Consider the following 26468-nt stretch of genomic DNA (forward strand, 5'->3'; position numbering starts at 1 on the left):
CCCCTCAGCGCACTCCCTCCCGCCGCCGCCGCCGCCCCGGCCCTGCCCGCCTCCTTTATACGGACGGAGGCGCCCGAGGTTGGGGGGCTGCCGGGCCCGCCTTTCCCTCCCCTGCGCCGTGGGGCGAAGGGGGTCCCGCGGCTGGGCTGAGGTAAAACCGCCTAGTTGGGGCGCGCCTGCAGGTTCTTTTGGCTGTGCCCGGCAAAAGGGCTCTCTCCCGTGGGGTGCAGGGCTGGTGGCGGTCTTGTGGTGGGGTCGCTGACCAGGCGCGGCTCTCCCCCGGGGCTGTGGAAAAGGAAGCCCTGGGCGGTGGGGAACGGGGGAGAGGGTGGCCTTCCCGGCTGTGTCCCGCTGGCCTTGTCCCCGGCCTCCCCCCCGATCGCTTCGGCGGCAGGGGTCTACTGTCAGGAGGGCAGGCAGCGTTTTTATAGAGGGTCGAGGGGTTCCTCAGCTCTCTTCAACGCTGCCCTTCGCCTGCGTCTAGGCTCATCGGTTGAGGAGAAGGCGTTGCATCTCCCAGTGACTTCCTAGGTCTCACATAGACTGAGAAAGAAGAGGCTGATGAAGAAGAGAACATCAACGAAGGAGGAGAATGGCCCACGGGACCTAGGTCCCAACCAGCCTTTTAGTGGAACAAAACCTTGGGCGAGAGGATCTGCAGTTCTGTGTTGCCCCTTCTCTCTAGAGAAATAAAATCTGGCTGCAAACCTGAAAGGATCGTTTCCCCCTGGTGATACAGGGCCTGAAGAGCACATTTTCCTTCCACTTTCAGGCTTTGTTCTGAAGAAATACGAGCTGCTAGGTGAAGATGATAGTTGGACTGACTTCTCCACTGAGATTTATAAACCTCTCTTATGAAGCATTTATATGAAACACTTCATAATCCACCAATCCTGCCATTCACTAGAATCGGAGAGAGGGATTTTTCCTCTAGGTGAAGGCAGCCAAAGACATTCCACGCATCTGCCATCGACACGTGTGTATGTGCAATCTCCACAATGGAGGTAACAAGAATAATTTTTTTTCGTGCAGTTCTTAATAACCTATAGTCATTCTTCATTACTTGAGGGTCTTAAGTATTTTACCTCAACTGGTATGAAACTCATGTTTCACAATGGCCTCTGCTAGCATTCCTCTTCTGGTTAATACCTGATAAACACAGCACATTCCTCTCCTAGCTTTCTGCTGGCATTTGGATTTAAACAAAGCAAAACTCAATAAACCTTACACATTTCCACTCGCTTTCACACAACATTAGTTTCATATGTTTCAATACATGATAAAGATTCAGATTCACTCAAAATGTCCATGTATTTGGATTGGTTTGAGTTTAAACTGAAACATCAAATGAGACAAATTTTGCATGGCCTCAGGTTTTTACTGCAAATGCTATAGGCAGCTTGATTCTGCCTGCTGGTTACCGTGAGCAGTAATTAGTTATTTTTTTTTAAATGCCTGGAAGATGTAATGCAAGAACATTCACTAACTTTGGGACCTTAGGGAATGCATTTTCCCTTTTATCAATTTCATAGCTTGTGTTCACTAACTATAATACCATGACAATACACTATTCATCTTGCTGTGCAGTTTTAAGATCTTTGGGTGGATTATGTCATCTCAGCCCAGAATTTCACAAGTGAGTAGAAGGATGAATGCTGACCAGTGTGCAGGTTCTTCAGGACACAGAGCAGACAATGCCTTTTTTTTTGAGTAGCTAGTTGATATTTTGAATCTTTCCTTGAAACTGTGGCCCTCAAACCTTTATACTCCATATTTTTCAAACTTGGAACAAAAATGTGAATTGTTTCTCCTGGGGTGCTTTTGCTGAGATTTATCAGTGTTGTATTGATGGAAAAATTACTTATCCACTTACTTTGCTCAACGCTTTTGTTTCGAATAGCATAGTGGGAACAGTGTTCACTGTTACTGATGGCAGAACAGCACTCTCATTAAACTTGTCAGCCAACTGAAACCAGGGAATCCAAGCCAGCATCCCCTTTACATACATTTTATCTTGTGTTCCTCCATTAGTAACAATTTCTGTCACATGTTTATCATGCAGTCTTTAATTGGTTTATTATTTTATCCACATGCTAAGTACATTCTCAAGCTCCATGTATTTGCAGCACTGTGTTTTGTTCATACCGTAGATCCTGAAAATATTGTGTATTTCAACATGTCTGATCTGCATCTCCCCTCTGTACAGTATCAGGGGTGTCTTGGTGAACCTTGATAAATCATCTAGTATAATGCTTGTTGCTTTGTTATGTAGCTGCTTATCAGTTACAGTCTCAAATTCCCCGTCATGTCATTTGGATTTTATATTCTCCAGGTTCGCATATAATTTCTCCAGTCTGCAATGTGTTCCTCATAATCTGCACCCAATCTCTGTACTCTCTTTTTATATCAGCTCAAACTCCGTCTATACAAAAAGAGGGGAAGAATGTTCAAGAGCAGGTGGAGTTAACTGTAGTAAGATGTAAGAGAGAGTTTTGTGAGGTTGTGATCTATTTGGTGAGGTTGTCATTTTGTGTCTGAAATTTTCAGTAAGGAAATCAAAATCTTCAGTTATCTTCTGTTCTACTTAGTAGAACTTTACTTAGTTAGCTAAGAAAGCTGTCAAAGGTGAGCAAGTATGCTTCTTCAATCCAGAACAGATATATCAGCCTGCTCCAAAATGTGCCTTACTTGTGGTCTAGAGTCTGTCATTTGGAAAAGTATGTGTTTGAAATAAGAAATTACAATTTTTGTAGAAATAGCACTGGATGGATGTTGTGGAGGATTCATCTGACATTCTCCAGAGTTCTCATTACTGTGAAATTCTGAGTATAACAGACTGGAAATAGGTCTGTTGTCAAACTATGAACTCCGTGGTGTTTCAGGAATTTATTTTCATTCTTAACAGTGATCTTTCTAATGTTCGTTATCTCTTTTTTTGTAGATTAGAGCATTCTTACTTGTATTAGACAATCCTAATTAAAAGATACTTGGAAGGTGCTACAGAGCCAGGCAATGCTATGTGAAAAAAGATTGAATGTGGAAATCCAGAAGAAATTATCTACAGGTAATTAACCAAGTCACAGTAGGATGAGATCAGATGGAATTAATTGAAGTTCAGGACATTTTTATTTTTCCAAGGATCAGCAGCTCTCGGTTGTTTTGAAAAATTCTTTAGCTACCCAGGTGTACCTTGCTTTTAGATAGTATTGCCCCTTCAACAGTAGAATTTCTGCTACACTTGGAAGGATCTAGGTGCTCAGGTGGCCTTCATGCTGTGTGGTCCCACAGCTCTGAAAAGGAGTCATGTATAGGGTCTGTACTGTGACAGCATGCCTGAGAGGCAGAGCTATAATAGTAGCCAGCTTTGACATCCACACCATGAGTACCAAAGGATGTGTTTATTCACAGCAGACTGGTATCCAGCCAAAGAGGGGGCTGGGCAGAGTGCGATTCTGAAATTACTACATCTCTTTGGGGAAGTATGGTCCAAAGAGCCAGGTGCAAGCTTGGATTCAATTCCCAGGTCTACTGCCCGCTTCTTGTATGACCTTGGGCAATTTACTGTAAATGCAGGCCATCAGATTTCAATTGAGAGGTGCATTAATACCTTTGAAAGTCTGAATTTTAATCATATTGTGCCTCAATTCCCCATCAGCTGAATCGGTAGCAATATTACTTTCCTACTTTGAGCTGAACTGTGAATGGCTTAGATACTAGAACTGGAGAGGTAAGAGTACCACAGGTAACAAATGACAAGAGAAGCCATTTCCTGAAGGCTTCTTGAGACTGAGTTCCTGTGTGCAATCTCTAATAAGAGTTGAACTCATTTTTGAGCCTTTTCCTCGCCACTGCTCAATTGCCTTTCTTTCACAAGACGTACAGAAATGTAGTATGTTGAGACATATTACACTAAGTAAATTTGATTAAACTTGGCCAACATTTCAAAGGTTATTGGGGGACCTAAGACAGATAGGCAGTGCATGAATGCCTAAGTCTTGTTCCCTTAGACAAAAGAAAAATCAACTTACTGTTTTCACCAGTGGAACAGGTAGTCAAGCAAGTAGATCCAAAGATACCATTTGAAGTTTAGATGTGCTAGTTCATCTCAGCCAGGTGGGGTTAAATGTGGCTAGCAGCAATCCCTTTGAAATGTACCTGGAGCAGAACTGACTTGTAATCAGGTAATGCATATGTTAAAACATGTCTAAAACATCAAGTATAAACATTCCACAAGAGCAACAAAGAACTTCAAAGTACACGTGCAAGATGATGGTCCAGACAGAACCATTTGAAGGATTAGAAGAGATCTTGGCAGAAGCCTCTAACTTGTCCGTGAATAATACAGCAACAGTTGGAGGTGAAACTATAACAATATCTTTTCTGCTTTGTTTTCAACAAAGCAATGCCACAGTTTTGAGATGCAATCTGACAGGAGCCTTGCTTTGCAATTGTGCCATTACAGCCTCCTGGATAAAAACATTTGCATTGGTTTTGGCTCTTTTCAAAACACGGGAAAAAAATCAATGCTCATTTTAAATAGAAAAGGATTAAATAATTTAGCTTTTTCAAACCTTATGACAAGTAATACAAAGCATAAAATGAAAAACCTAAGTAGCATCATTTAGCTTTTTCAAACCTTATGACAAGTAATACAAAGTATAAAATGAAAAACCTAAGTAGCTCTAGTAAAATTTTAACTTAATTTTTTGTAGCTGAATTTATGACACATTTGCAAGTGTCGTTCACACGGGTTTATTTGTTATCATCTGCATTCAGCTGCATTCTGTGGTTATGTGTTTTGGGTTTTCTCCTATTATCAGCTACATGTGGGATTGAAATTTCTCAGCAGCATAAGTATGGTGAAAGATGTTGTCGTGGTTTAACCCCAGCCGGCAACTAAGCACCACGCAGTCGCTCACTCACCCCCCCCCCCTCCCCCCAGTGGGATGGGGGAGGGAATCGGGGAAAAAAAGTAAAACTCGTGGGTTGAGATAAGAACAGTTTAGTAGAACAGAAAAGAAGAAACTAATAAGGATAATAATAACAATATTTAAATGACAATAATAATAATAAAAGGATTGGAATGTACAAGTGATGCACAATGCAATTGCTCACCACCCACCGACCGATGCCCAGTTAGTCGCCCAGTTAGTCCCAGTGCAGCAATCCCCCCAGGCCAACTCTTCCCAGTTTATATACTGGGCATGACATCACATGGTGTGGAATACCCCTTTGGCCAGTTTGGGTCAGCTGCCCTGGCTGTGTCCCCTCTTAACTCCTTGTGCCCCTCCAGCCTTCTTGCTGGCTGGGCATGAGAAGCTGAAAAATCCGTGACTTTAGACTAAACAGTACTTGGCAACAACTGAAAACATCAGTGTGTTATCGACATTCTTCTCCTACTGAACCCAAAACATAGCACTATACCAGCTACTAGGAAGACAACTCTATCCCAGCCGATACCAGGACAGATGTCTTATTTAATTCTAGTGTGCAAGAGGACAAGCAGCTGCTTAATGGCGATGCAGTGAAACCCTACATCTCCCATGGGTGGGGAAGCTGGGTTCCATTACAGCTCTGGTTTGGGTACTGCAGAGGGAGCACACAAAGCAGGTCAGATGAAGATGGGAAGCAAGGAAATGTGGACTATTGCCCAGTTCAATTCTGATTACAGTTACAGTTACGAAAGGCTTGAGACTGTCAGTGCTGATAGGCTGGAGTTGCAGTGTAGGGGCTCTGGAGGACTACAGAACTAAGTTTTGCTCTGCATCATGAAAATTTCTTTTCATAAGGCCTGTGTTCTCACATTTTGCCCATATGGTTGAATTGCACAATGGTGATAGATTTGATCACTTAGTTTTGCTTGGTGTGACTGGAGGAATTCAGGACTTTCTTGGAAGTATCAGAGGCTGTGGCACTTGCCAGTATTTGTAGTTTCCTTCCTGTAGAGGTGATTATATGGGATTCCAAACTGCACTGATTCAAAGGCCTGCATACATTACCACTGTGTCAGTGGCATCACCAAAACAAAATTGTTCTCTTAGAATCTGGAGCACTGGCTGGATCTTCATTGTGCCCCCTGACTGTCACTAAGATACTGAGAGATGCTGTCACATTTGCAGTGTAGGCAGAGACATAGATTTCTTCTGTCAACTTAAACGTGAAAGCTGGAATTCTTCTCAGTTGAATTTGTTCAAACGAAGGGCTAGGGATAGGCTTGCTCTTTAGAAGTGCCTGTCTTTGGAAGGATGAGTTACCATCTGGACATGCTTGTCTTTCTCTTGGCTACAGAAGGAGCTTAGATCAAGGGCTTATACGAGAGGCCAAACTTTTAGGTGGCTGATGAAAGGTAAGGTGAATCTAAGCTTGCAAAAATGACTGGTGGTATTTCAATGACATCGATATTCTGAAAATGCAAGGACTGTGTCAGCTTTAATAATGCTAATATTTAGGTGATTTTGCATTCAGCACCAAGAGTTCTGTACTTTATAAGAAGGTGGCACTGTGGGCTCTTCATTTACTGAGACAGCCTTCCTCCCAGTTTATATATAGAAGGAATATATAGAAATCTTTGTGGGAACAGAAATTCTGATACTATTTTAATGATCACTCTTATAATAGCCACAGGGAGCTGGGAATCAATTATCTCAGAAACAGCTGAGGGACTGGTCCCATTGATGTACCATTTAGATTATCGCAGCTCTGTTACAGGATCCTGCAGCAGCAATCATGCACCAAATACGTTTGCTATAAAATATCTTTATTGAGATTTCAAGACAGAGTAAAATACCTTACATTTCATCTTTATAAAGAACATTATAAGTTAATATCTTAATGTAATTACTATTTTTATTAGTCGTTCAAGTATTTTACAGACTTTTTACACATTAATTGATCACAGCTGATCTCGTAATCCCAACACTGGTAGCTTACGCATTCTATGCCTTATAATAGTCCAATATTGGAAACAGGACGCAATGTGACAGATTTTCAAGACTTTCCTTTGTTCTACAGATTATTTCTAATGAGGCAGTCTTTGTTGTTCTGCTTAACACAGTTCTGAAGATGTGCACTAAATTTTCCTGTAGATGAAACTAACAGACAATCCCAAAGCATATTTAAATCAGTGCTTTGGTATCGGACTGAAATAGGCATTCAGTCTCCCTGTGACTTCAGTACGCAGACTTATCTCTGACTCCAACAGGGCTTTAAGTTGGTGTCTGTATCAAGGAGGTATTACAGGATCCAGGATGTCCTTCAACTGTATGATCCTGAAGACTGCTCTCCTGTGTGTGTCCTTGCTACTGGAAAAGGACAGCATGAAGATTATCAGGAGGACAGCAGTAGAAATTGAAATGTCAAGTGTTTTCTAAACACGGAGGAAGATAAAGTCCATCTCCCAAAGAGTGTAAACAGAGAGAGAAAGGCAAAGACTGACAAAAAAGTATGTAACATACAGACAAGGCATTAGGAGATCACATTATTAATAACTAACTGGAATATACTGCATTTTTCTTCTTCCCTCTTCCTTCCGCTTTCTATTCTTCTGGTCATTGTATTCTGCTTACATTTCAGTGGTCCAACACTAGACTTCATGTATGCGTGCAGTTCAGTCAACTAAGAATAAATTATAAGATAAATTGATGTACTTGGCTATTCATAAGCCTCATAAAAAGTGTAATTTCCAGGCAAAACTTAAATAAAAAGAGGGCAGATGATACTTTTTGGATCTACCCAGAAAAAGGATAGAACATGGGGAACGCTGTAAGAGCAAACTCAAGACCTCTATGGAGAAGCACACAAAGTAAAGAAGTAGGTAGAACTGAAGAGAGGATGATCTGGCAAGATAATAAATCAGCCAAAAGGAAAGAGTTTTATAGGACCTTGGAGTTGATCACAACCTGTGGTTCAGGAGAAGGCATGAAGCCTGTGGAAAAATGGGAAAGGAGTTGAGGCCCAGATCAGGAGTGGTCTGATTAAAATAAGAGTTGAGGAACCTAAGTTCTGGGGCTGTACGTTGAATGGCCTCAAGGTAGTGTTTGTGAGGAGGTTGTAATAACTAACGTAAGAGGTGATGTGGGCCAGTAAAACTGTAGGAAGAAGCAACAGATTTGGAGGAGTGGGGTAAAGAAGGTGAAAATGAATGCCAGTCTCCGGGTGCAGCATCAAGATTCTGTTCTGCAGTGACCGACTCTTTGCTTGTAAGTGATCTTGGATAATTCTGATGTTTGGATGCACTGGTTTTCAAACTTACAAAATGTCTCAAAGGTAGAACTTCATTTTTTCCATTGCTTCAGTGGATCTTTACCGCAGCAGCATAAGATCTTTTCTTAATGAAAGGAAATGTGATGAGAACATAATTGCAAAACAATAAGCAAAATGGAACATTGTGAACAATTTAAAGGACAGTAACAGCACTCCAGGGTGTTTTTTTTAAACTTGATTTTTCTCAAATTGACTGGATTGCCAGCTGGTAGTCCCCTTTTAATGAAAATATTGAGATGGGGTTTGGTGGAATAGAGTTCCTTCCCTAAGCTTGTTCAGCAAATTATTTTAATAACTCTTTCTGAAGCTATAATAATCCCTGAATGCCCGTAACAATTATTATCCTCATTATCGTAATAATTTTTGCTATTATAGAGATCTATATTGAAGACATAATTTCTAAAATCACAGTGATCATTCCCCCAGTGGGTTCAGAGACTTTTTTCCACTTACAGTCTTAAGTTTAGTTGGGGGCGGGGGTGTGGTATTAGAAACTCTAGCTGACACTGGAGATACCACTGCGGAGTGGAAGAGTAATACAGCAACAGAAATAGGAATTGCTGATGTCCTCTGTGCAAAAAAGCTGAGGACGGGGAGGCAATGCCTCTTAAACCTCAAGACTCAAAGTTATTATCCCATTCTCTTTCTTCACTTTCTTTTGGTCCTTTGCTGTCGCTCAGTATTACTTTTGTGGCAGAGTACTGAGAGCCGACGTGGTTGGTGTCCTGTACTAAAAGCGTAAGGAAGATAATCACAACTCTGAAGGGGTTATAGGGTAAACAGGTGTCGCATTTACATTTTACACTGGGGGACACTTGGCATGAGTGACTTACTTAGGCAGGACCACAGAGCAACCTGAAGGTCGTGTTAGGGATAGGACTAGGAGCTCCTGAGTCCATAGTGTGCATTTCATTGCCATGCGTTCGCATTACAGCAGCCTTCACGCTCGCTCAGCGAACAGCCCAGCAGTTGATCTGTGCAGCTGAAAGGAAGATCCATGCCCCAAAAACATTAACGGTTGGTTTAGCATTGTGTCTTTTTAAAACCTTTCAAACAAATGTCAGTCTTTGCCATAAGCGAGAATACGGGTCAGATAAATTACCGTCTTTGGTATAAGAAGTCACACGTTTCCACGTGAAAAGTGAAGAAAGCTCAAATTGGAGCCGACTAGTAGTAACAGCAGACATTTGTGTGCAGGTTTGCTGGTGGTTTACATCTTGCCTCGTCTGTCTTCTCAGTTTGTTGCAGAAATCCTTCTTGGCAGGCACTCCTCTTGCCACGTACTGGTGTGAAAGCCACCACGATGGGGCCACGACCTGGGCAGCGCCCTAAGATAACGAGGCCAGATCACGTCCAGAGCCCGGCAGGGAGGGAGCAGGGTGAGAAGCCTCATCCGACTTTCTGCCTCACGCAGTTCCTCTTGCAGTTAGAGCGTCTTCTTCCCGTATACGGATTTCTTAGTACGAACCATTAGTTGTGAGAACACGTATTTCGAAAACACCTCCCGAGGGCTTCTCCAACGCCAGCATCCCCGAGACGGCAGCCGGCAGCCCCGCTCGGCGCTGGGAGCCGGCAGCCACCTTTCCCCCGGCCTCTCTCGCGGCGGCTCAGCCCCTTCGCCGCCGCCGCCGCCGCCGCCTCCGCCCGCCGGGCCTGGCGCCAGCGGCCGCCCCGCCGCGCCTGAGCCCGTCGGGAGCCGTGAGGGGTCGCGCCAGCCCCGAGGCTGGGTCCGCGCCCGCGTCCGTCGCCCTGGCGACGGAGAGGAAGGGGCGGCCGCGGCCGCCAGGGGGCGCCGCCGGGGAGGGGGCGGCTGCGCGCTGCGCGGGGGCTGCGCGCTGCGCGGGGGCTGCGCGCTGCGCGGGGGCTGCGCGCTGCGCGGGGGCTGCGCGCTGCGCGGGGGCTGCGCGCTGCGCGGGGGCTGCGCGCTGCGCCGCGCTATGGGCAGCGCCCTGCGCAAGAGCAAAGCCGTGCGGCAGGCGCCCGGCGGCGGCCCGGAGCGGCGGGCAGCAGGTAGGCACCGGGGCGGGAGGCTTTGGTTTCCCGCTGAAACAGCCGGGAGGTGGGAGGTGGGAGCGGGGCGCGGCCGGGCCGGCCCCCCCCCCCCCCGCCCTGCTGCCGGCCGGGCGTCTTCGGGTGCGGGAGTACCGCGCTGCAGAACAACTTTAACGTGCCTTCAGCCGGCGTGAGCGTAGGCTGGCTGCTTTGTACCTCTTTGGAGTCAGAACTCCGGTCTCTGATCCTCCTTGGACATGGTATTAACCGTGCTCTCGCTGTGTCTGTAAAATCCGGCGAAAAAAAAAAAAGAGAAATAATGAGCTCGAAGTAACGAATGCCTGAAAATTAACCTAGGCTTATATCTGGCACTGTACAGCAGTTCTGCGTAAGTGAAACAGCACTCTTAAGATGTAGTGTTTCATTGAGCATCTGCTGTTGAAGGAGTGTTTTTGGGCCTGCCTAATTCTTGGGAAAGGGGTCTGGTTTTAAAGATGTTTCTATATATGCAGTAATTTGAGAACACTGAAGCTAAAGCACCTTGGTAGCTTTAAGGTATTGCATAATATTTTAGGTCTTACTATGCAGAATGGAAATTGTCAGAGACTTGGCAAACAAAGAAGAAAGATGCCTGTGCAGTAAGAATTTGCGTAAGGCGGGAGCACAGCAGGAGTTGGCAAATACAAAGATGAGGTTTATAACATGAGTTAAAACTCATGAAATAGGCTTATCATTATGGCTCTATATTGCTTAGTATCTTTCAATTATACCAACGTAAAATCCTCCAGTCTGAGTAAAAACTTGGCATTGGAAGCACTGGATGTTCCTTGACCCTAACAGGAAGGACTGGAAAAAAAGAAAACTCAAACCACTGTCAAGAGAGTCCAGTTGTCCTTGTATTTTCAGGGCACCCTGAGGCCAGTGAGGGTTAACCCACAGCAGTTCCTTTACCTAATGCTGCCACCACCATGTTATGATTTAGAAATATGCGGTTTAGCTTTAAATCAGATACTAAAAGCTAGGCAGGTGTGGTAGCACAGAGTCTGGGGCAGACTAAACTGCTATGGAGTTATACCCAAACCTAGTTCCTCTGGACGACAATGTATCTGCTGACACAAACTCAGAAGTTAAGCCTGCATCGAGCTTTTTCAGCCTTATGAAGCTGACTCATTTAGGCTAAATGACTTAAAAGAACATATTGTTTGGGCTTTGGTTTATATGCTCTGCTGTATCTTTGGTTTTTCAATTTTAAGACATTACTACTCCCTGCTGCCTGTTCTACAACTCTGGCAACATCTTAAAGTAATTCTTCAGGCAAGTTGGTTTAAACTGTGACGTCAAGGTCTATATTTCAGCAACTACGCAGCTTTGCTTCTGGGATGGCCACGTACCAGTGGATAATTATCTGAAACCCAACATCCATTTCCTGAAGGAACAAGTCAAAGTTTTTAGTATCAAGGACAAGAGATGAAGGGAGTTGCAAGTGCTGTTGAAGAGGTGAAATAGAAGATTAAAACCAAATAGTTAAAGCAATGCAAATAGAGATACGTAATTTACTTTAAAACTGAGACATAATTCAAATAAGCTAATTACTCATTGTTTAACTGACTCTTAAAACATGAACAATCTTAAATTAACCCCTTTCTATAGTTAGTCATACCAGGCAGTAGTTTGGGTTTTTTTATATCTACATACATTTTTTGGACAAGGCGAACTTAAACTTATGTATGTAGTAAGAGGAAGAAATTGGGCTGTTCTTAGCTGTAAGAGTTTCTTAATTACTGTCTGGATCTGTTCCCACCCTTCCATCATTCTGTCAATGGGAGTAATACATTCAGAGTTATTAATTCACTGTAATATCTAAGGATGTTTAAAAAAAGCAAACAGTAGCAAGCTGGCAATGAGCAAAACTGGCAAGGAAAATGGTGGCTAGCACAGGAAAAAGCAAAAATGTTAAGATAAAGTGCTTATATATATATATTGCATAACATAGCTATTAAATACATTCTCTTGTCCTTAGCTTGTGCTTTCAAAAAGGTTATCCTACAATCTTCAAATAGCATTCAGTTTACTTCAACATTGCGTTTTGCGTATGTAGTATTTATGACATTTTGCAGGCATAAAGGTATGAAAATTGGAAATAACTCAGAAGATAATGCTTTTCCTGATTTTTTTCTTTTTGTTAATTTCTCCCTGTACTACTTTTCTGTATTATAAGCATGCATTTTACTGCAGAAAGGATTAATGAGAAAAAGCTATACAATAAGGGGTAAACATACATATCGCAGAATTAAGACAGCCTGGGTTGCAGCTTTTCCTTTATAAAACATATTGTTTGTTTCTGTGGGACTCTACCTTGGTATCACCTCAAGTGCTGCTTTTTTTCCCCCAGATCCTCATGCTAGTTGAATTTTATGAGCGGCTGTGTTTTCAGTTCAGTTTGACTTTTCATGTAAGTTGAAGTTGCTCGGCTCCTTTCAGGACTGGGCACTCAGGACACAGCACATGCTCACTGGTGGGCCTGGAAAGTTATTGTAGACTTGGAATGAAATTTGGGTTGGATTCTACAAAGTGAATTAACAAAGTATTTTTAAAATCATTGCTCCTCATTTTTAGTGCTAATATGAGAGCCTCTGAATACAGCATAACTGTGAGACAGAATAACAGGGGCTCCACTTTGATGGTCCTAGTTCTGTGCTGGAGTACAAACACCGATGATGATTAAGCTGCATTGACATTTGTGTGTGGTTAGTGTGTGAGTAATGAGGCCCCAAATATTTTTATTTTTGCAGTATTTCCTGCAAATGTTTTGACTGTATAATTTACATGTGAACTGCTCAGGTGTAACAATAACAGATGTGTCACAGCAGTCTTTGTGGAGAGGAGTAGAGTGTGGGCTTTACTCCTGGAGGTGGTGTCGTGGTTGCCCATGTTCTTCCTCTACCCTTGTTAACAGTTATGCCATCCTCTTGATTTCTGCTGTGAATGGGAACAGTGCTTGGCCCTCACAGTGTATGGTACTGGTCCCCTTTTTTCCAGTCCATTGTTACGGTTTCTCTATTTTCAAGACTTCCTTGGAGATAAAACTTCACCGCTTGTTACCGTCTGAATGTTGTTCCTCCATTAAGCCCATCTTGGACATCCTTTGGTAGGGTGTCTTCCTATCGTTTTGATTGTGCTTGTAGAAAACAAACCAAATAACAGATAAAATTGTGCACTGTGGCTTATTCAGTATGCTGAATTGGTAACTTGCTCTCCTTTTCCCACTGATTTAAAGTGGGAGCACTTTACCACTGCTGCCTCCTGAGAAAGTTTTCTCTTTGATGCTTCCCCTGTTTTTGATACCTGCCTGTTGTAATGCAGCTACCTTCCAGTCTGCAGCATCTTGACTCGTGTATTTCCTGTAAAATTCTTTTCCAGTGCTTGTTCATGTTTTCCTCATTCATACTTTTCAGTAACTTCCTGTTTTGAATGTGGTGTCACATTGTAGGTCTTCCTCCCAGAGCCATCCTCTAACTTGCCAAGCTATATCTGATGCCATCTCTTTTTTCCTCATCTTCAGTTTGGTTTTACTTTCTATTTTTCTTCCAAAAAGCTCACAGCTGTTGCTTTCCTTAGCATATTGCCTTTCCTATATGTACTGTTTGTGCCTTGTACAGCTGATTATGTGGTTGGACTCATTTATGGTAAACCCTGTGGAACTGTGAGACCTCCTGTAATTTTTGGCTGTTACAACATTCTCTGACCCAGCACTGGTATTTGCATAAAAGAGATACAAATGCAAAGGGAGGAGGTAAGTAAAGCATGCAAATACTTCTATTTCCATAGAAAATAATAGTAGCTTAGTCTAGTGTAGCCTTAGCTTTTCTTAAGAATCTGCTAATGAACTGGTTTTACATAGTGAACTGAGATGTCATCTCATTTCATCTTCTATTCTAGCAAACTTGCCTGTTTCACTTGTTGAGTCAGCTGCTTGGAGAAGAAAGTGTTGTTTGGCACGGTCACCTCACCTGTGTCCTGGTGTGGCATCCCCAGTATGGTGGGAAGGAAGCTCTTAACTTCCTTAACTCCTCCGCTGTTTGCACAGCCTGACATAAAGCAAGCACATCGCTGTAATTCTAGCTCACAAGAGTGTAACTTACTGTTTTCCACCCATCTTTCAGAACTGTTTCCAGCTAGACCTTTGTCAGAAGCTGCGTGCATCAGATTGGTTTGTTGTATCGCTTAGGTAGCAAGACAGTTTGGAGGGCAATGACCTGTGTAGGTTATCTTGCTTCGCTCATCTCGTAAAAATGCTATGTCATTGTTTGCTGGGCTGCTACAAGCAGGATTAAATAATTCCACCCAAGTCCTTTTGTTTTTCAAAGACAAGAAACTTTGATCACTCTGGGCTAAAATAAGTGTTGTGTCCCCCACTGCCACCACCACCCCTTAAAAAAGCCCTGCTTGGGGGCGGTGGGAAAATCACAGGCTTCTGAGCTAAGTACTTTTTTCGGTGCAGTGCCTGCCTTAAACTTCATGCCCATTCTGGGAGATCGCCTGCAAAAAGCTTGTTTTCCTTTAACCATGTTCACTTTTAATATTGGCTTGTGTCCTGGTTTCAGCTGGGATAGAGTTAACTGTCTTCCTAGTAGCTGGTACAGTGCTATGTTTTGAGTTCAGTATGCGAAGAATGTTGATAACACTGATGTTTTCAGTTGTTGCTCAGTAGTGTTTAGACTAATGTCAAGGATTTTTCAGCTTCTCATGCCCAGCCAGTGAGAAAGCTGGAGGGGCACAAGAAGTTGGCACAGGACACAGCCAGGGCACCTGACCCAAACTGGCCAACGGTGTATTCCATACCATGTGACGTCCCATCTAGTATAGGAACGGGGAAGTGGGGGGCAGGGATTCGCCGCTCGGGGACTGGCGGGGTGTCGGTTGGCAGGTGGTGAGCAATTGCACTGCGCATCATTTGTACATTCCAATCCTTTCATTATTGCTGTTGTCATTTTATTAGTGTTATCATTATTAGTTTCTTCTTTTTTCTGTTCTATTAAACCGTTCTTATCTCAACCCATGGGTTTTGCTTCTTTTCCTGATTTTCTCCCCCATCCCACTGGGTGGGGGGGAGTGAGTGAGTGGCTGCGTGGTGTTTAGTTGCTGGCTGGGGTTAAACCACGACAGCTTGTTTGACAGAAAAACTGATTGTGTGTGAGCTGTTTTGCACCGTTTTTTTATGTTCTCTGTGACTCAGATGCGACCCTGATTACAAAGAGATGTGTGGGAATGAATAAATGGCTTTAGTTGTGGTAGAGACAATAAAGGCATGTCTGATGGCGGCAGGGACTAATGAATGGCACCAGCACCTGGAGATCCTGTTCCAGCCCTGCTGAGTACTGTTTCACCTCTCTGTGCCTCAGGTGCCACACTTGTTCAGGTGTGCCACACTTGTTCAAGTGTGACTGGTGATACTTCCTCCTCTTGTCAAAGAGCTGTTTATTTACTGACCAGGAAAAAAAAAAAAAGGTAGCATGAGAGTATTAATCACAGTTTGTGGGAGCCACAGGTTTGTGTTGGCTGCAGGAATGTCAAGAAAAAAATCAGGAAGCTCAGCTTTTTCAGGTCATCCCAAATGAAGGGTGAGCCAGTATGGATGGCACTGTGAGCATGATACACCTACAGGTAGTCATACCAGAAATCAGCTTCCTTTGTTTTGATTTGGATTAGACAAAGCATTACACTAATATGGGTAAATCCAAAAGCAGTGGTGACTTTGGAAGGGAATAGGCAAAAATCCACGTTAAAATTACTGGTATTGTAAGATGATGTTTTCCATAACGATTGCATATAAATCTTTATATGAGATGTTACAGCTTTTACTACAGTTCCAGAGGCAGAGAAGCTTTACATTAAGTTTTTCATAACCTAGTTAATTTAGTTCACAGTGAAATAACATGGAAGATGGAAGTGGTCAAAGACACCTAATTAATTTAGCATTACCTGCCTCTTTACTGAGGAGGAGATAATCTGAAGTTTACCTTTGTTTAATTTATACAGTTTGTTCTGTTTAAGCCAATAGAGTTTGTATTGTAGATGTTCTAGAAATATTTGAGGTCAGCCTGTGATGTTATGCTCACAGAAAACATCCCTGTTAGTGCTAATTAGGGCAACCTGGCTAATTCCTATATGGTTTACTGTAAACAAGTAAATAAGAAAAGAGTAAAGGCCGAAGACTTTCTAGGGCAAGTACCAATTGTCTGATACTGCTAAGTGCTTTGGTGAGAGCACTACTAGGAAAGTCTACGAGAAAGCCCAGTTCTTGCTGGAGTGGGGTTTCAAGTTCCCTAATTATTATGGCAGAAACATATCTTGTAGGACTTTTCATAACAAGCCAAGGAGTACAATGATGTCCCTGTTGAAATCAGTAAAGTAAAATACTTTTTTGTATTACGGTTGAACTTCTGTGGTAGCTGCATGGATATTTAGAAAAGCAAAAGGAAAATAAATGTCTGGAAGTAGGAATTACTTTTTTTGCTAGGAACTGATGCCAATTTCAGAACCCCTGTTGTAGGCTACCAAGATGTGACAGGTTATGAGCTTGAGTGCCTGGTTGTGTAGAAACTGAGAAGGAGGTATTTTGGTGTTGAGCTTGCCCTATGTTGGCAAGTCTTCTCATTCTTCTTGGATGCAAAGGTGGTGGATTGCAGCCCTCAAAACACAGTGCTGACCCATCTTGAGTGAAAAGCAGATTGGAGGATGTTGCTGAGTCAGTCCCCAGATGTTCATTAGAAAATGGAGCTGAAAGGAGTGAATTCTTGTCACTTAGGGCCTTCATTTGGGTGGGAGCTTTTCCATTGAGTTTAGAGAGCTTTGAATCAGGTCCTCAGATAGATGTCACTTGAAAGTTTGTCTTTCATTTGATCTGGCATTCATCATTCCTCCATCAGTATTTCTTCTTTGGCTTGTCTTTGTTTTGTAATCCTGCCCTGCTATGTAGAGCTTAGATTGAAAGTTCTCAGTAGATTTTTATTGGCCTTTGAGAAAACAGCACTGTGAAGCTTTCAGTCACTTTCTGCCTTTTTCATATGTTAACTGTATTTGGTTTGCTGAGAATGATGAGGTTTTCCTCCTCTGGCTTAGAGAACTTAACACTCAGGTTGAAAAGTTCCTAGAAGAAAATTTGTACCTATGTGTTTTGCCACTTATGAAAAGGCTTTTAAATGCCTTTTATACTGAAATAGCTGTGGTAAAAAAGAATTTATGTTTTCATGAAGGAGATGGGTGTTTTGGAGTAACACTACAGACTGTAGTCCAGGACTGTTAACAGAAACCTGTGCCAAAGTAGAGCTCTCCAGTTTCTGTTTGTTCCCTGTTTCAACTAAGTGCAAAGTGAAGTTATCCCACATTATGTCTTGATGTTGATCCCATTCAAGCTACATTTTATTTAAATGGAAGAAATCTTAAGCTCTTGGATATGAAAAGCGGATTAACAAGAATACAATGAAAACTAAAGCACTTTGCAGCAACGCACTGAATAAGCAATAACATAGTTCGGAAAACTTCTGATTTCTTACGAAAATGCACGTTACTTGTCAGTTTTGAAGCTTGGTGGTTTTTGAATTTGAGAGCGAGTCAGAATCAAACGTATGAAACACCCTGTTCACATTTGTTCATTAATTCAGTAGGCTTAGGGAAATGAGCGTAGAAAAGGGTATCAGTGAGCCAGATTACACAACCAGTCTCTTAGTGAAGTTAGGGCTGGTTTGGATCTGCTCTCATTTATATCATTAGTCAGGGATTGCTAAGAAAAATGCAGTAACTTAATGAATTAACTCTCACCAATGGTTTTAAGGGCTTCTTGGTCAGACATGGAGAGAGCATAAAGCCAAGAAGACCTGTGCATTTACTTTCTGACGGGATGCTTCTTATCATAATAATTTCAAACACTTAAACACCTTTTGGACATTTCAGCAATATGTCAGGCAAGTCACTGGCAGAACCAGAGGAGCATCAAGGCTATTTTCTGGGTTTAGGCATATGATGCTTTCTTTATGCTACATGAAGACTGCATGTGTGGGAAGCCAGCAGGTAACAAAACAGACCTGTGGTCCAGGGAGAAAAGGATGAAAGTGATTTCACTGTTCACGCTCATCTGTTAATGTTTGTGCACTCTGCAGGTGAAGGAGCTATTCAAATGCTCAGAAATTCTTGGTTTTTCACTTGAACTGCACCAGACAAGTAAGCAAGCAGTCTTAAGGACTGAGTGCATAGCTCAGTCTTTCTCAACTTCTCCTTCCTCAATGCTTGCCTATGCAGACAGTGAGATTCTTTAGGAAAAAACAGCCTTTAGCCCTGGGAAAGACACATGTTTTTGTGGTATTGGTAAAGTGTTTTTGTTTGTTTCACTCACCATGGAACTTCTTCCTTGCAGGCTAAAATTATGAACCATACGGAGTATATACAACTGTTGCAAGCTTCTGCTTATATAAGTAGGTGCAAACGGTGCTCTGAGGTAGGGTTTTTCACCTTCTGTTTTTTGTTTTATTAATATTGGACACACAGGAGGGAAAGTAAAATTTTTACTCTAGCTGTGTAATTTCTGTGCAGTGATAGCATGTGGTGCTTTACACATAGTTAAGGACAAGTAGCTAATTTTAGAGAGAAGGCTAGAGAGGTACTTGTAATTGGGTGTAACATATATCTTGGTCCTGTGTGTAGACGGCAGGATTCAAGGCTCACATATACCAGCCTTCAGAAGTAGCATTCATGCGACACCAGTGGTTCACTCTTGATTAACAGCGCTTGTCAGTGAGCATTGAATTCTGTGGGTGTAAATTATCTTGAGTTGGCCTGTCTTAACATTACTGACTTTTTGTGGGTTCAGACTTTGGCTGAGTTCAGGTGAGGAGGCAAATGTACCTCCAAGCTATCTTTATACTTCCTCTGACAGGGCAGCCAAGCACTGAATCAGCACTTGGAAAGAAAGAGAATAGCCACAGGGCTGTGCTAGTTTATCCTGTCAAAGGTACCAGTGGTTCTTGCCTAGAATTGCTAGAGCACAGCACATGCAGCCCTTATCTAAGCAAGCCCTGACACATCTTCTACAATAGCCAACTCCGTTGCTTCTCTTGATTAGCTGTAAGGCTGCACTGTGTCTCTTGTCACAGTAAAAAATAAAGCGTAGGCTGAAGGTCTAACTTACACCAAAGTTTCTAAGTATTATTTTTAAATTTCGACCCACTGATCCTGGCCCTCAGGGGAGTGTGGGTGTGTTGCGATTCCTGGAGGGGCAAAGGCAGTTTAGGAGGTTCTCGTCCTTCCTTGCATCCTGGCCCAGGTTTCCGTTCCTTCTCAGTTTTGTCAGTTCAGCTGATTGTAAAGCAGCGTCTCAGCACGGATCTGTGATATGATCTGGGCTGGAGGCGTGTATTTTAAAGGCTTGGGTTTTTCCCTTGTCGTAATCTGGATGACGGCTCTGTTACCATCATTTCCAAATGTTTGAGTTTACGCAACAGAGGAGGTAGTGACTTGTGCTGAAAGGGCAGAAACGAGCAAATCTAGGAGAAGGAAAAACTGAAAGCTTCTCCACCTAAAAAGCTCACCTGTGTGAGGTAAACATTCATCATCATATGAAATAGCCTGTACTTCTCAGATGCGTGAAGATAAGGCTGTAAAGCAAGTTACGTTCTTGTTCATAAGCATTACAAAATTAGAGGCATCTTCTGAACTACTGGAGTAGACAGCTATTTAACTGCATTGTTTGTCAAAAAAGTGAAGTTCGTTCTTGTTTATAATGTCCTTCTACATGATACAGAAAATCTAGGTAAATCAGCGAAGACCTTTGCCTTGAAGCGCCACTTACAGACCTTCATGGCAAGTAGTTGAAGGGCAGGTGCTTTCCATGGATCCCCACGTCCTGCCTCGGCAGCACGTTGGATCCCTGGGTGGACGCTTTTGCAGAGTAAGGTGATTCTTATCCTGGAGCAGTTCTGCTCACGAAGCTGCTCCGGGCTGTTGTGTTGGGCTGGTCACATTCCCACCTGGTAAAGGCCTTCTGAAAACCAATTGTGCCTTTTTTTCACCCCCACCAGAAGTTACACAACCGACAGTCAAAAGTCCAGAGGCTTTGGTACCAGGGAGGACTTTAGTTTGTGAGGAAGCTCACTCCAATAAGGAAGCCTATAGATTAAAAATACCATAGTTGTTTCACTGTTTTTTTGTTTTTTTTTTTTCTCTCTGCTCAAGAAGTGGCAGTGAGGCTTAGTGTAGTTTGCTTCAGAAATGGTTTCAGGTAACTTCTAAAAAGATGGGGTTTTTTGCTGGTTTAACAGGCTGCTGAGCAAAACTGGCAGTTTTGCTGCTACCAGCGAGAGAAATGCTGCTGCCTCCCCTTCCTCCCTGCTGGTCGGTATGGCTATGTCTTCTGCTCGGCACCAGCTGTGGTTGCTCACGGGATCCTTCCCTGAGCTGGCTTATCTTGTTAGGTTGGTGGGAAACTGTCCACATCTTTTCTTCTGGGTTAGTTTTCTCCTAGGTTAGTGAGTTGACTTAACTCATGTAAAGGTCTGTTGGCTGTCAGAGCTGGTGCCAAGTATGCAGACAGCAAGAAGAAAAAAACCCAGTGTGGTGGAAAAGAGTAGGCTTGTCCCTTTTTGATAGTAGTGATTTGTTAGATCGGTTCACCCCATGTCAAGGAGCACTTGGCAGGTTGTAGGGGAGGTAGCACTCAACAGCCACCATCTTCTAGATTGGGACTAACAAAAAAACCAAAGATGGTGGTAGCGCCAGGTAAGAGCCTGACTGGATCTTCGTGCAATGGCTGTGAGTTGCTACAGACTTGCTGAAGTAACACTGATGCTGCCAGGCAAAGAGAGTCATCCTCACCGCTACGTCACGGAGGGTTATCCGGGGCAGCTCCGTGGTCCGGGTTCTCCTTGGCAGTCTCACTCTGCAAAAAGGTATCTGCTGATTGATTTCTGGAAAGTATCGATTCACCAGGACTGCGGGTTATTGTAATTGCCGTTAATGGATGGAATTTTATGGAGACGAAGCACGTGACGCGCAGAGCATTTTCTGCTTTGTCATCCTGCCTGTGGCAGGTTGCCCGAACCAACAAGGGAGAGGCCCCGAGCAGCAGCAGCCTGCATACAAACTCTTTCAAGTCTCTGCCAGAGGTTATGGTTGCCTTTGGGTTTTGGGGCTATTGCTAAAGCTAGGCACCTCTAGCACAGATCTACCTGAAAATAATTAGAGATGTCTATATAAATGCCTGTGTTGTCTAACTAGATTTTTATCTCATTGAAGATACAGTTTTAGGTGAACATTCCTGAGGTTGTTCAAACTTGTTACAGGCATAAAATATAAGGCTTCAGTTGCTTCAGGTACATGCAGGACTGTAGCTTTGATAATACAATGAAGAAAAAAATTCTCCTTTGTGAAGATTGTGACCAGTGTTCAAAACGTGTTCTTGCTTTTCTTTCTTTACATGCATGTGTATATACACAGATTAATTCCTGCATTCCTTCCCCAAGCTAGAATAGGCCAAGTATTATCCATCACTAATACTACTATTAACTATTGTGTAACGATTCTGATCTTTAAATCCCTTTACCAACATCAGCAAAGTACTCTTCCAAATACGTTTGTGAGATAAAGGAATTTTATCACCAACTTTCAGAGAAGAAACTGGAGACGACAAGGTTACAGACCAATTTTCAATGACTGCCTTTTTGCATTTGTGTGTGTGTGTGTGAATGCTCTTCAGGTTTGTGGGCTCAGTGCCCAAGGAATGTATACACATTCGGTATGGCTGTTTGTCTAAGTATGTGCACGTGTCAGAGTTTGCTAATTAATGCTGGTTGTGCAGTGCAAAGTATGTATGTGATTAAGTACAAACAAGTGTGTACTGACCCATTTATTGGAAATTAAGCTTAATGTAACTCAGTTATATGGAGGAAGGCAGAGCTGGTAATGGATTCCAATCAAGTATTAGATTTTCTTCTTTTTTCTTTTTTGATGCCATATCAAATAAATTATCACCGTGTGTAAAGATGTTAATTTTTTCCTTTCTGCTAATATGTTTAACCTTCTCTGTTAGAGATACATATATCTCCAATATAGATACAAAATCAGTTATGACCAGTGGGCAAACAGATCTTTTCCAGACTTTTGAATACAGTTATTTAGAGGATTTCATAGTATGAGCAATACCATATGGCAGAAATTATTGGGGGGGAGAGTTGCATGGAAAAAAACAATTACATCAATAAATTGAACTGAAAGAAGTTTCCAGGGAGCTAATTGCAGGAGAAAAATAAGAACTTTTAATTCAGTTTCAAAAGTACGAGAAAAAATTGACAGCACATCAGCATAAGTAAATCGCTTTCTGGGCAAGAAAGGTGAAAATGATAATTTTCCTTTAAGACTGAAGTTTCAGGCTTAGCCACAGCAAGTGTTATTTCCTTGCTTTGTTCCAAGCATATCGTTAGATTGGCAAAAAAGTACTGAAATCCCCGCCAACTCCTGTATGGGATTTTATTAAAGAGAAAAATATGGCAAGTCATCCTAACGTTGCAAATGAGTCATGAGTCGCCTTAGGAAACGCTCCCCTGAGACAGGCATGCCGCTGATGAGGAAGCGATGAAGCTGCCAGGCCACTCCCCCAGACAATTTTGCTTGAGGAGCTCAGCATTCATAAAGGACGTCTCTCCAGACACTACGTTATTTTATTCTTTATTTCACAGAGGGAGCACAGAACCTGCAAGAAGGGCAGTGCGAAGTGACAGCAGAAACTTCACAGCCAGTTGTTTTTGTACAGGAGAAGCAAATAGGAGATCATGAGAAAACTTTAAAGGTAGGGGGAGATACATTTTAAAGTCTATAATTAGTTTTGACATTGAAAAATAATAAGAATGTAGGCTTTCTTTTAAAAATTGTAGTTCTCGGGAGAAGAATGGAGGAGATCTGTTCTCAGGATGGGATCGTGTTCGTGAGTAAGTTTCACCGGTAAATGGAACACAGCTTGTCAAGATCCCAGACGCTTTGGAGTGGGATTCTAGGAGGTGGTTTCAGAGAAGAAGGTTGTAAGCTACTTCGTGTGATCTAAACTTTTAATATGTTTTCATGAAGAATGATTATGAGGAACTAATGAAAAAAGAACCAAACTGTAGGGAATAAAAGCTGAAGTTTCTTAATCCGTGTGAAAACATAAAGCATTTTTCTTTTAAAAAAAAAAAAAAAGTAGCATGATATAAGTAGTGATCTAAGCAAATTTCATGAGTAGGTATTGTGGTTTCTTTATATGCATCAAAAAGATAGTGTTCTTGGTAGTTGGGTCTGATGACTGTGGGAGTTAGTCTGCCCTTAAGCTTCACACCATCCTGTTGCCACTGAGCAAACAAGAAGGTGTGCTTTGGAAAAGAATGGCACTTTCTCTAATTTTATGTCCCTAAATACAAATAAAGTGAAACTGTGTATCATAACACAATATATGCTCCTTTTTCACTCTTACTGTGATTGCAGTAGGAAGTTTGAGCCTGGCCAATGGCCGTGTTAGAAAAATAGAAAAAAGGGCAACCAAGCGCAAAGTAGATGCAGTGGTAAGGTTATATATTGGTGTGGTGCAGCAGGAGAAGAGGAAGGAAGACGAGGTATTTTTGGATGTCTTCACAACAGCCACAGGTGTTTTCTAGGTTTTGTTTTTACTATTAACATGCCGCCCAGGGTTATGAAATACTATTGAAATGGGACTTTCTACAGGCAGATGCACAGTCTGAATTTCTGCTGACATTGCTGTGGAATTTGCTGGAGGGATAGGGGATTTTTGTCAGTGATATGGCTGCACTGGCAGCAGTCTCTAGGGTAGACACAGTTATACGTACAGAGGGAATAACCTAACCTCAGAGGAAGGTGACAGTAGAATGGATTGAGCACAAAGGGCTGCTTAATGCAAAACAAAATTAAGATGAAAAGAGAAGGGGACCTTCTTTTTTTTTTTCTTTCCTTTTATTTGCCATGGCTATTCCAGTAGCACTGAATCAAGTTCTACCTAGTTGGGCAGATTAGAAACACTTGAATAAAAGCAAGCAGATTTGTAAAGTGACTGAGTTTTTTATTTACTTTTTTGGTCTTAAAAGTTTTGTTATGACTTTAGCTGATACTCTCTGGTTTACATCAGCCAAGGAATCTGATTTTTACTCACTCCGGATCTTGTCCTGCAGTTTCAGAGGCGTTGAGAATTTTGCCAGCAACTCCAAAGGCTTGAAGGTCCGAAGCCCTGATAAATTGGAGCTTTGCAAATGAAGTACAAAGACTCATTTTAGAAAGAGTATATGAAGACAATGCAATGTTCTTTGTGGCATACAGCTGTCAAAATGCATCTTAAGACTTATGAGTTGTTTTTCTGTGGTAGTAGTAATCTGGTTTAAAAAAAAAAATCTCTTTTGTGAAACTGTAGTGATCATGCTTGATCGGTTTGACGCCAAAGTTAGTTGCACTGCTTAACCAAAGCAATAATAAACACAGGCATGTTAAAAGATGTAGTTTTCGTAAATTTTTTTCTTCTTTCAGTTCTGTTCATTCAGTTGGTAAGGCTGCTAAGTGCAGATTATTACAATGTTGTATATGATTGTTGTATTTTCCTACTAATATATGCAGGAGAAGGGGAAAAACACTAATTAGGAAAGTCCAGGGCAGATGAAAAGGATAAAATAAATTAATGGAATGCCTGTGTCAGCAGGTATGTATCTCATCCTGCAGTACACAGTATGAGGAGGCACTGGAGTTGTGTTGATGTGGAAAACTAAGCTCTGCAAGGAAACCCAGGGCTCAAATGAACAAGAAAACTCATAGTTCAGTATCTAATAGATACTGAGCTATTCAAGGATGGATTAAGAAGAGGAAATTTTAAAAAGCTAATTAAAAGCAGAGCTCAGAAAATTCAGATGCACTTATATTTCCTTATCACAATATTTGCTACTGAAAATACTAATTTTTGAGCACTGTGGGTAATGTTTCAATGTTCCCTAATCTTTTTTGTTTTTTCTGTTCAGGCACATAAGGAAGGCAAGCCTCAGAAACTGCTGGAAATGAACGGGCATACGCCGGTGCCGCATGCCTACGACTATGATCTCATTGTCATTGGTGGGGGCTCAGGTGGTCTGGCAGCTGCCAAGGTACGAGAGAGAAAATACAGATTTATACTTTCCTTGTACGTAGGCAGGTGACATCCTTAATGTCTTGGAGCTGGGTATCTTTAACAGTGTAGGGGCATAATATTTCTGCCTAATCAGTGGGATTTCTTTTGATGTTAGCCCCAGTTATACAATATTCTTTTCCTTATGTTCCGAAGAAGAAAAACATAAAAATGTCATGGTATACTTCTTAATAGAATGAAACTTGGTCCCCACTAATGGGAGATGATGCTGTTGGAAAAGAGCAGGTAGATATATCTCAATGGTATTTATTAGTAGTTGAATTAAAATTCATCTTGTAATTGAAAAAGTTCTTTATTCAAAATTAACATCAGGAGGTTTCTAGTTTTATCTGAAAGTGATATCTGTTCAGAAATAGTTACGTATGTTGTTCTAATTCTTGACAATGCATAAATGGAGATGTTGCCTATACTTAAGCAGAGTTAGGATCTCACCCTTCATTTCTAGGGTCTGGTACTTCTTGCCCGTAGCCAAATAATTTATGATTTTTGGTTAGGATATTGCTTTTAGAAGCATATCTAGAATTAATTAAAAGAATCCACAGTGATGCAGAATATACCAGCTCTTAGAGTTGTCATTATCCCAAATATTTGAAACTTGCTGAAATTTAATGTAAGTCAGTAACTCTCCTTTACATCAGTAGTTAGGCACATCTTGCCTCTTCTTGCTGTGGTAGAATTAACTATTTGAAAGTGAATTGAGCATTCCTAGAAATAAAACTATTTCGTTGCTCAAGACCTGGAGCTGGATTATTCTTCCAGACAGGAGGCATTTCTTTTATTCTCAAAGTGAATGAGGTCATTGAGGAGTGAAAGAAAATGAGGAGAAAATATTTCTAGCATAGCACTGGATTCACACTAAACCTTGGTCCCTTAGAAGAACTTCTGTTATAATGGAAGAGTGCAGTGCTGAGTGGTGGATTGTAATGTGCCATATGTCCATAACCTACTATTTTGGTAGTTTGCTGCTTTCCCATCAATAGGGGCACTATTGTCATGGCATAGGATGGAAGATAAGATC

General features: G+C 42.0%; 1 protein-coding gene and 1 long non-coding RNA gene across 4 annotated transcripts in view; both read left to right on the top strand.

The window, feature by feature from the left end:
- On the top strand, positions 1-3058 carry LOC128143573 (uncharacterized). Its single transcript, XR_008235800.1, has 3 exons — positions 1-151; positions 485-1004; positions 2942-3058. It is a non-coding gene; the product is annotated as an uncharacterized LOC128143573 (long non-coding RNA).
- Positions 3059-10179: 7121 nt separating this feature from the next.
- Positions 10180-26468, top strand: part of TXNRD1 (thioredoxin reductase 1) — a 42764-nt gene continuing 26475 nt past the window's right edge. The window contains exons 1-3 of one of the 3 annotated variants that reach the window (XM_052790925.1): positions 10180-10272; positions 22980-23089; positions 25287-25409. In XM_052790925.1, the coding sequence (XP_052646885.1) occupies positions 10200-10272; positions 22980-23089; positions 25287-25409 (306 nt within the window). In that variant the 5' untranslated portion in view covers positions 10180-10199. Of the gene's footprint in view, positions 10273-22979; positions 23090-25286; positions 25410-26468 lie in introns of those variants that run through there. The other 2 variants (XM_052790926.1, XM_052790927.1) reach the window with 2 other exon arrangements.

Source organism: Harpia harpyja, chromosome 6 (genome assembly GCF_026419915.1).
Source record: "Harpia harpyja isolate bHarHar1 chromosome 6, bHarHar1 primary haplotype, whole genome shotgun sequence".
Lineage (NCBI taxonomy): Eukaryota > Metazoa > Chordata > Aves > Accipitriformes > Accipitridae > Harpia > Harpia harpyja.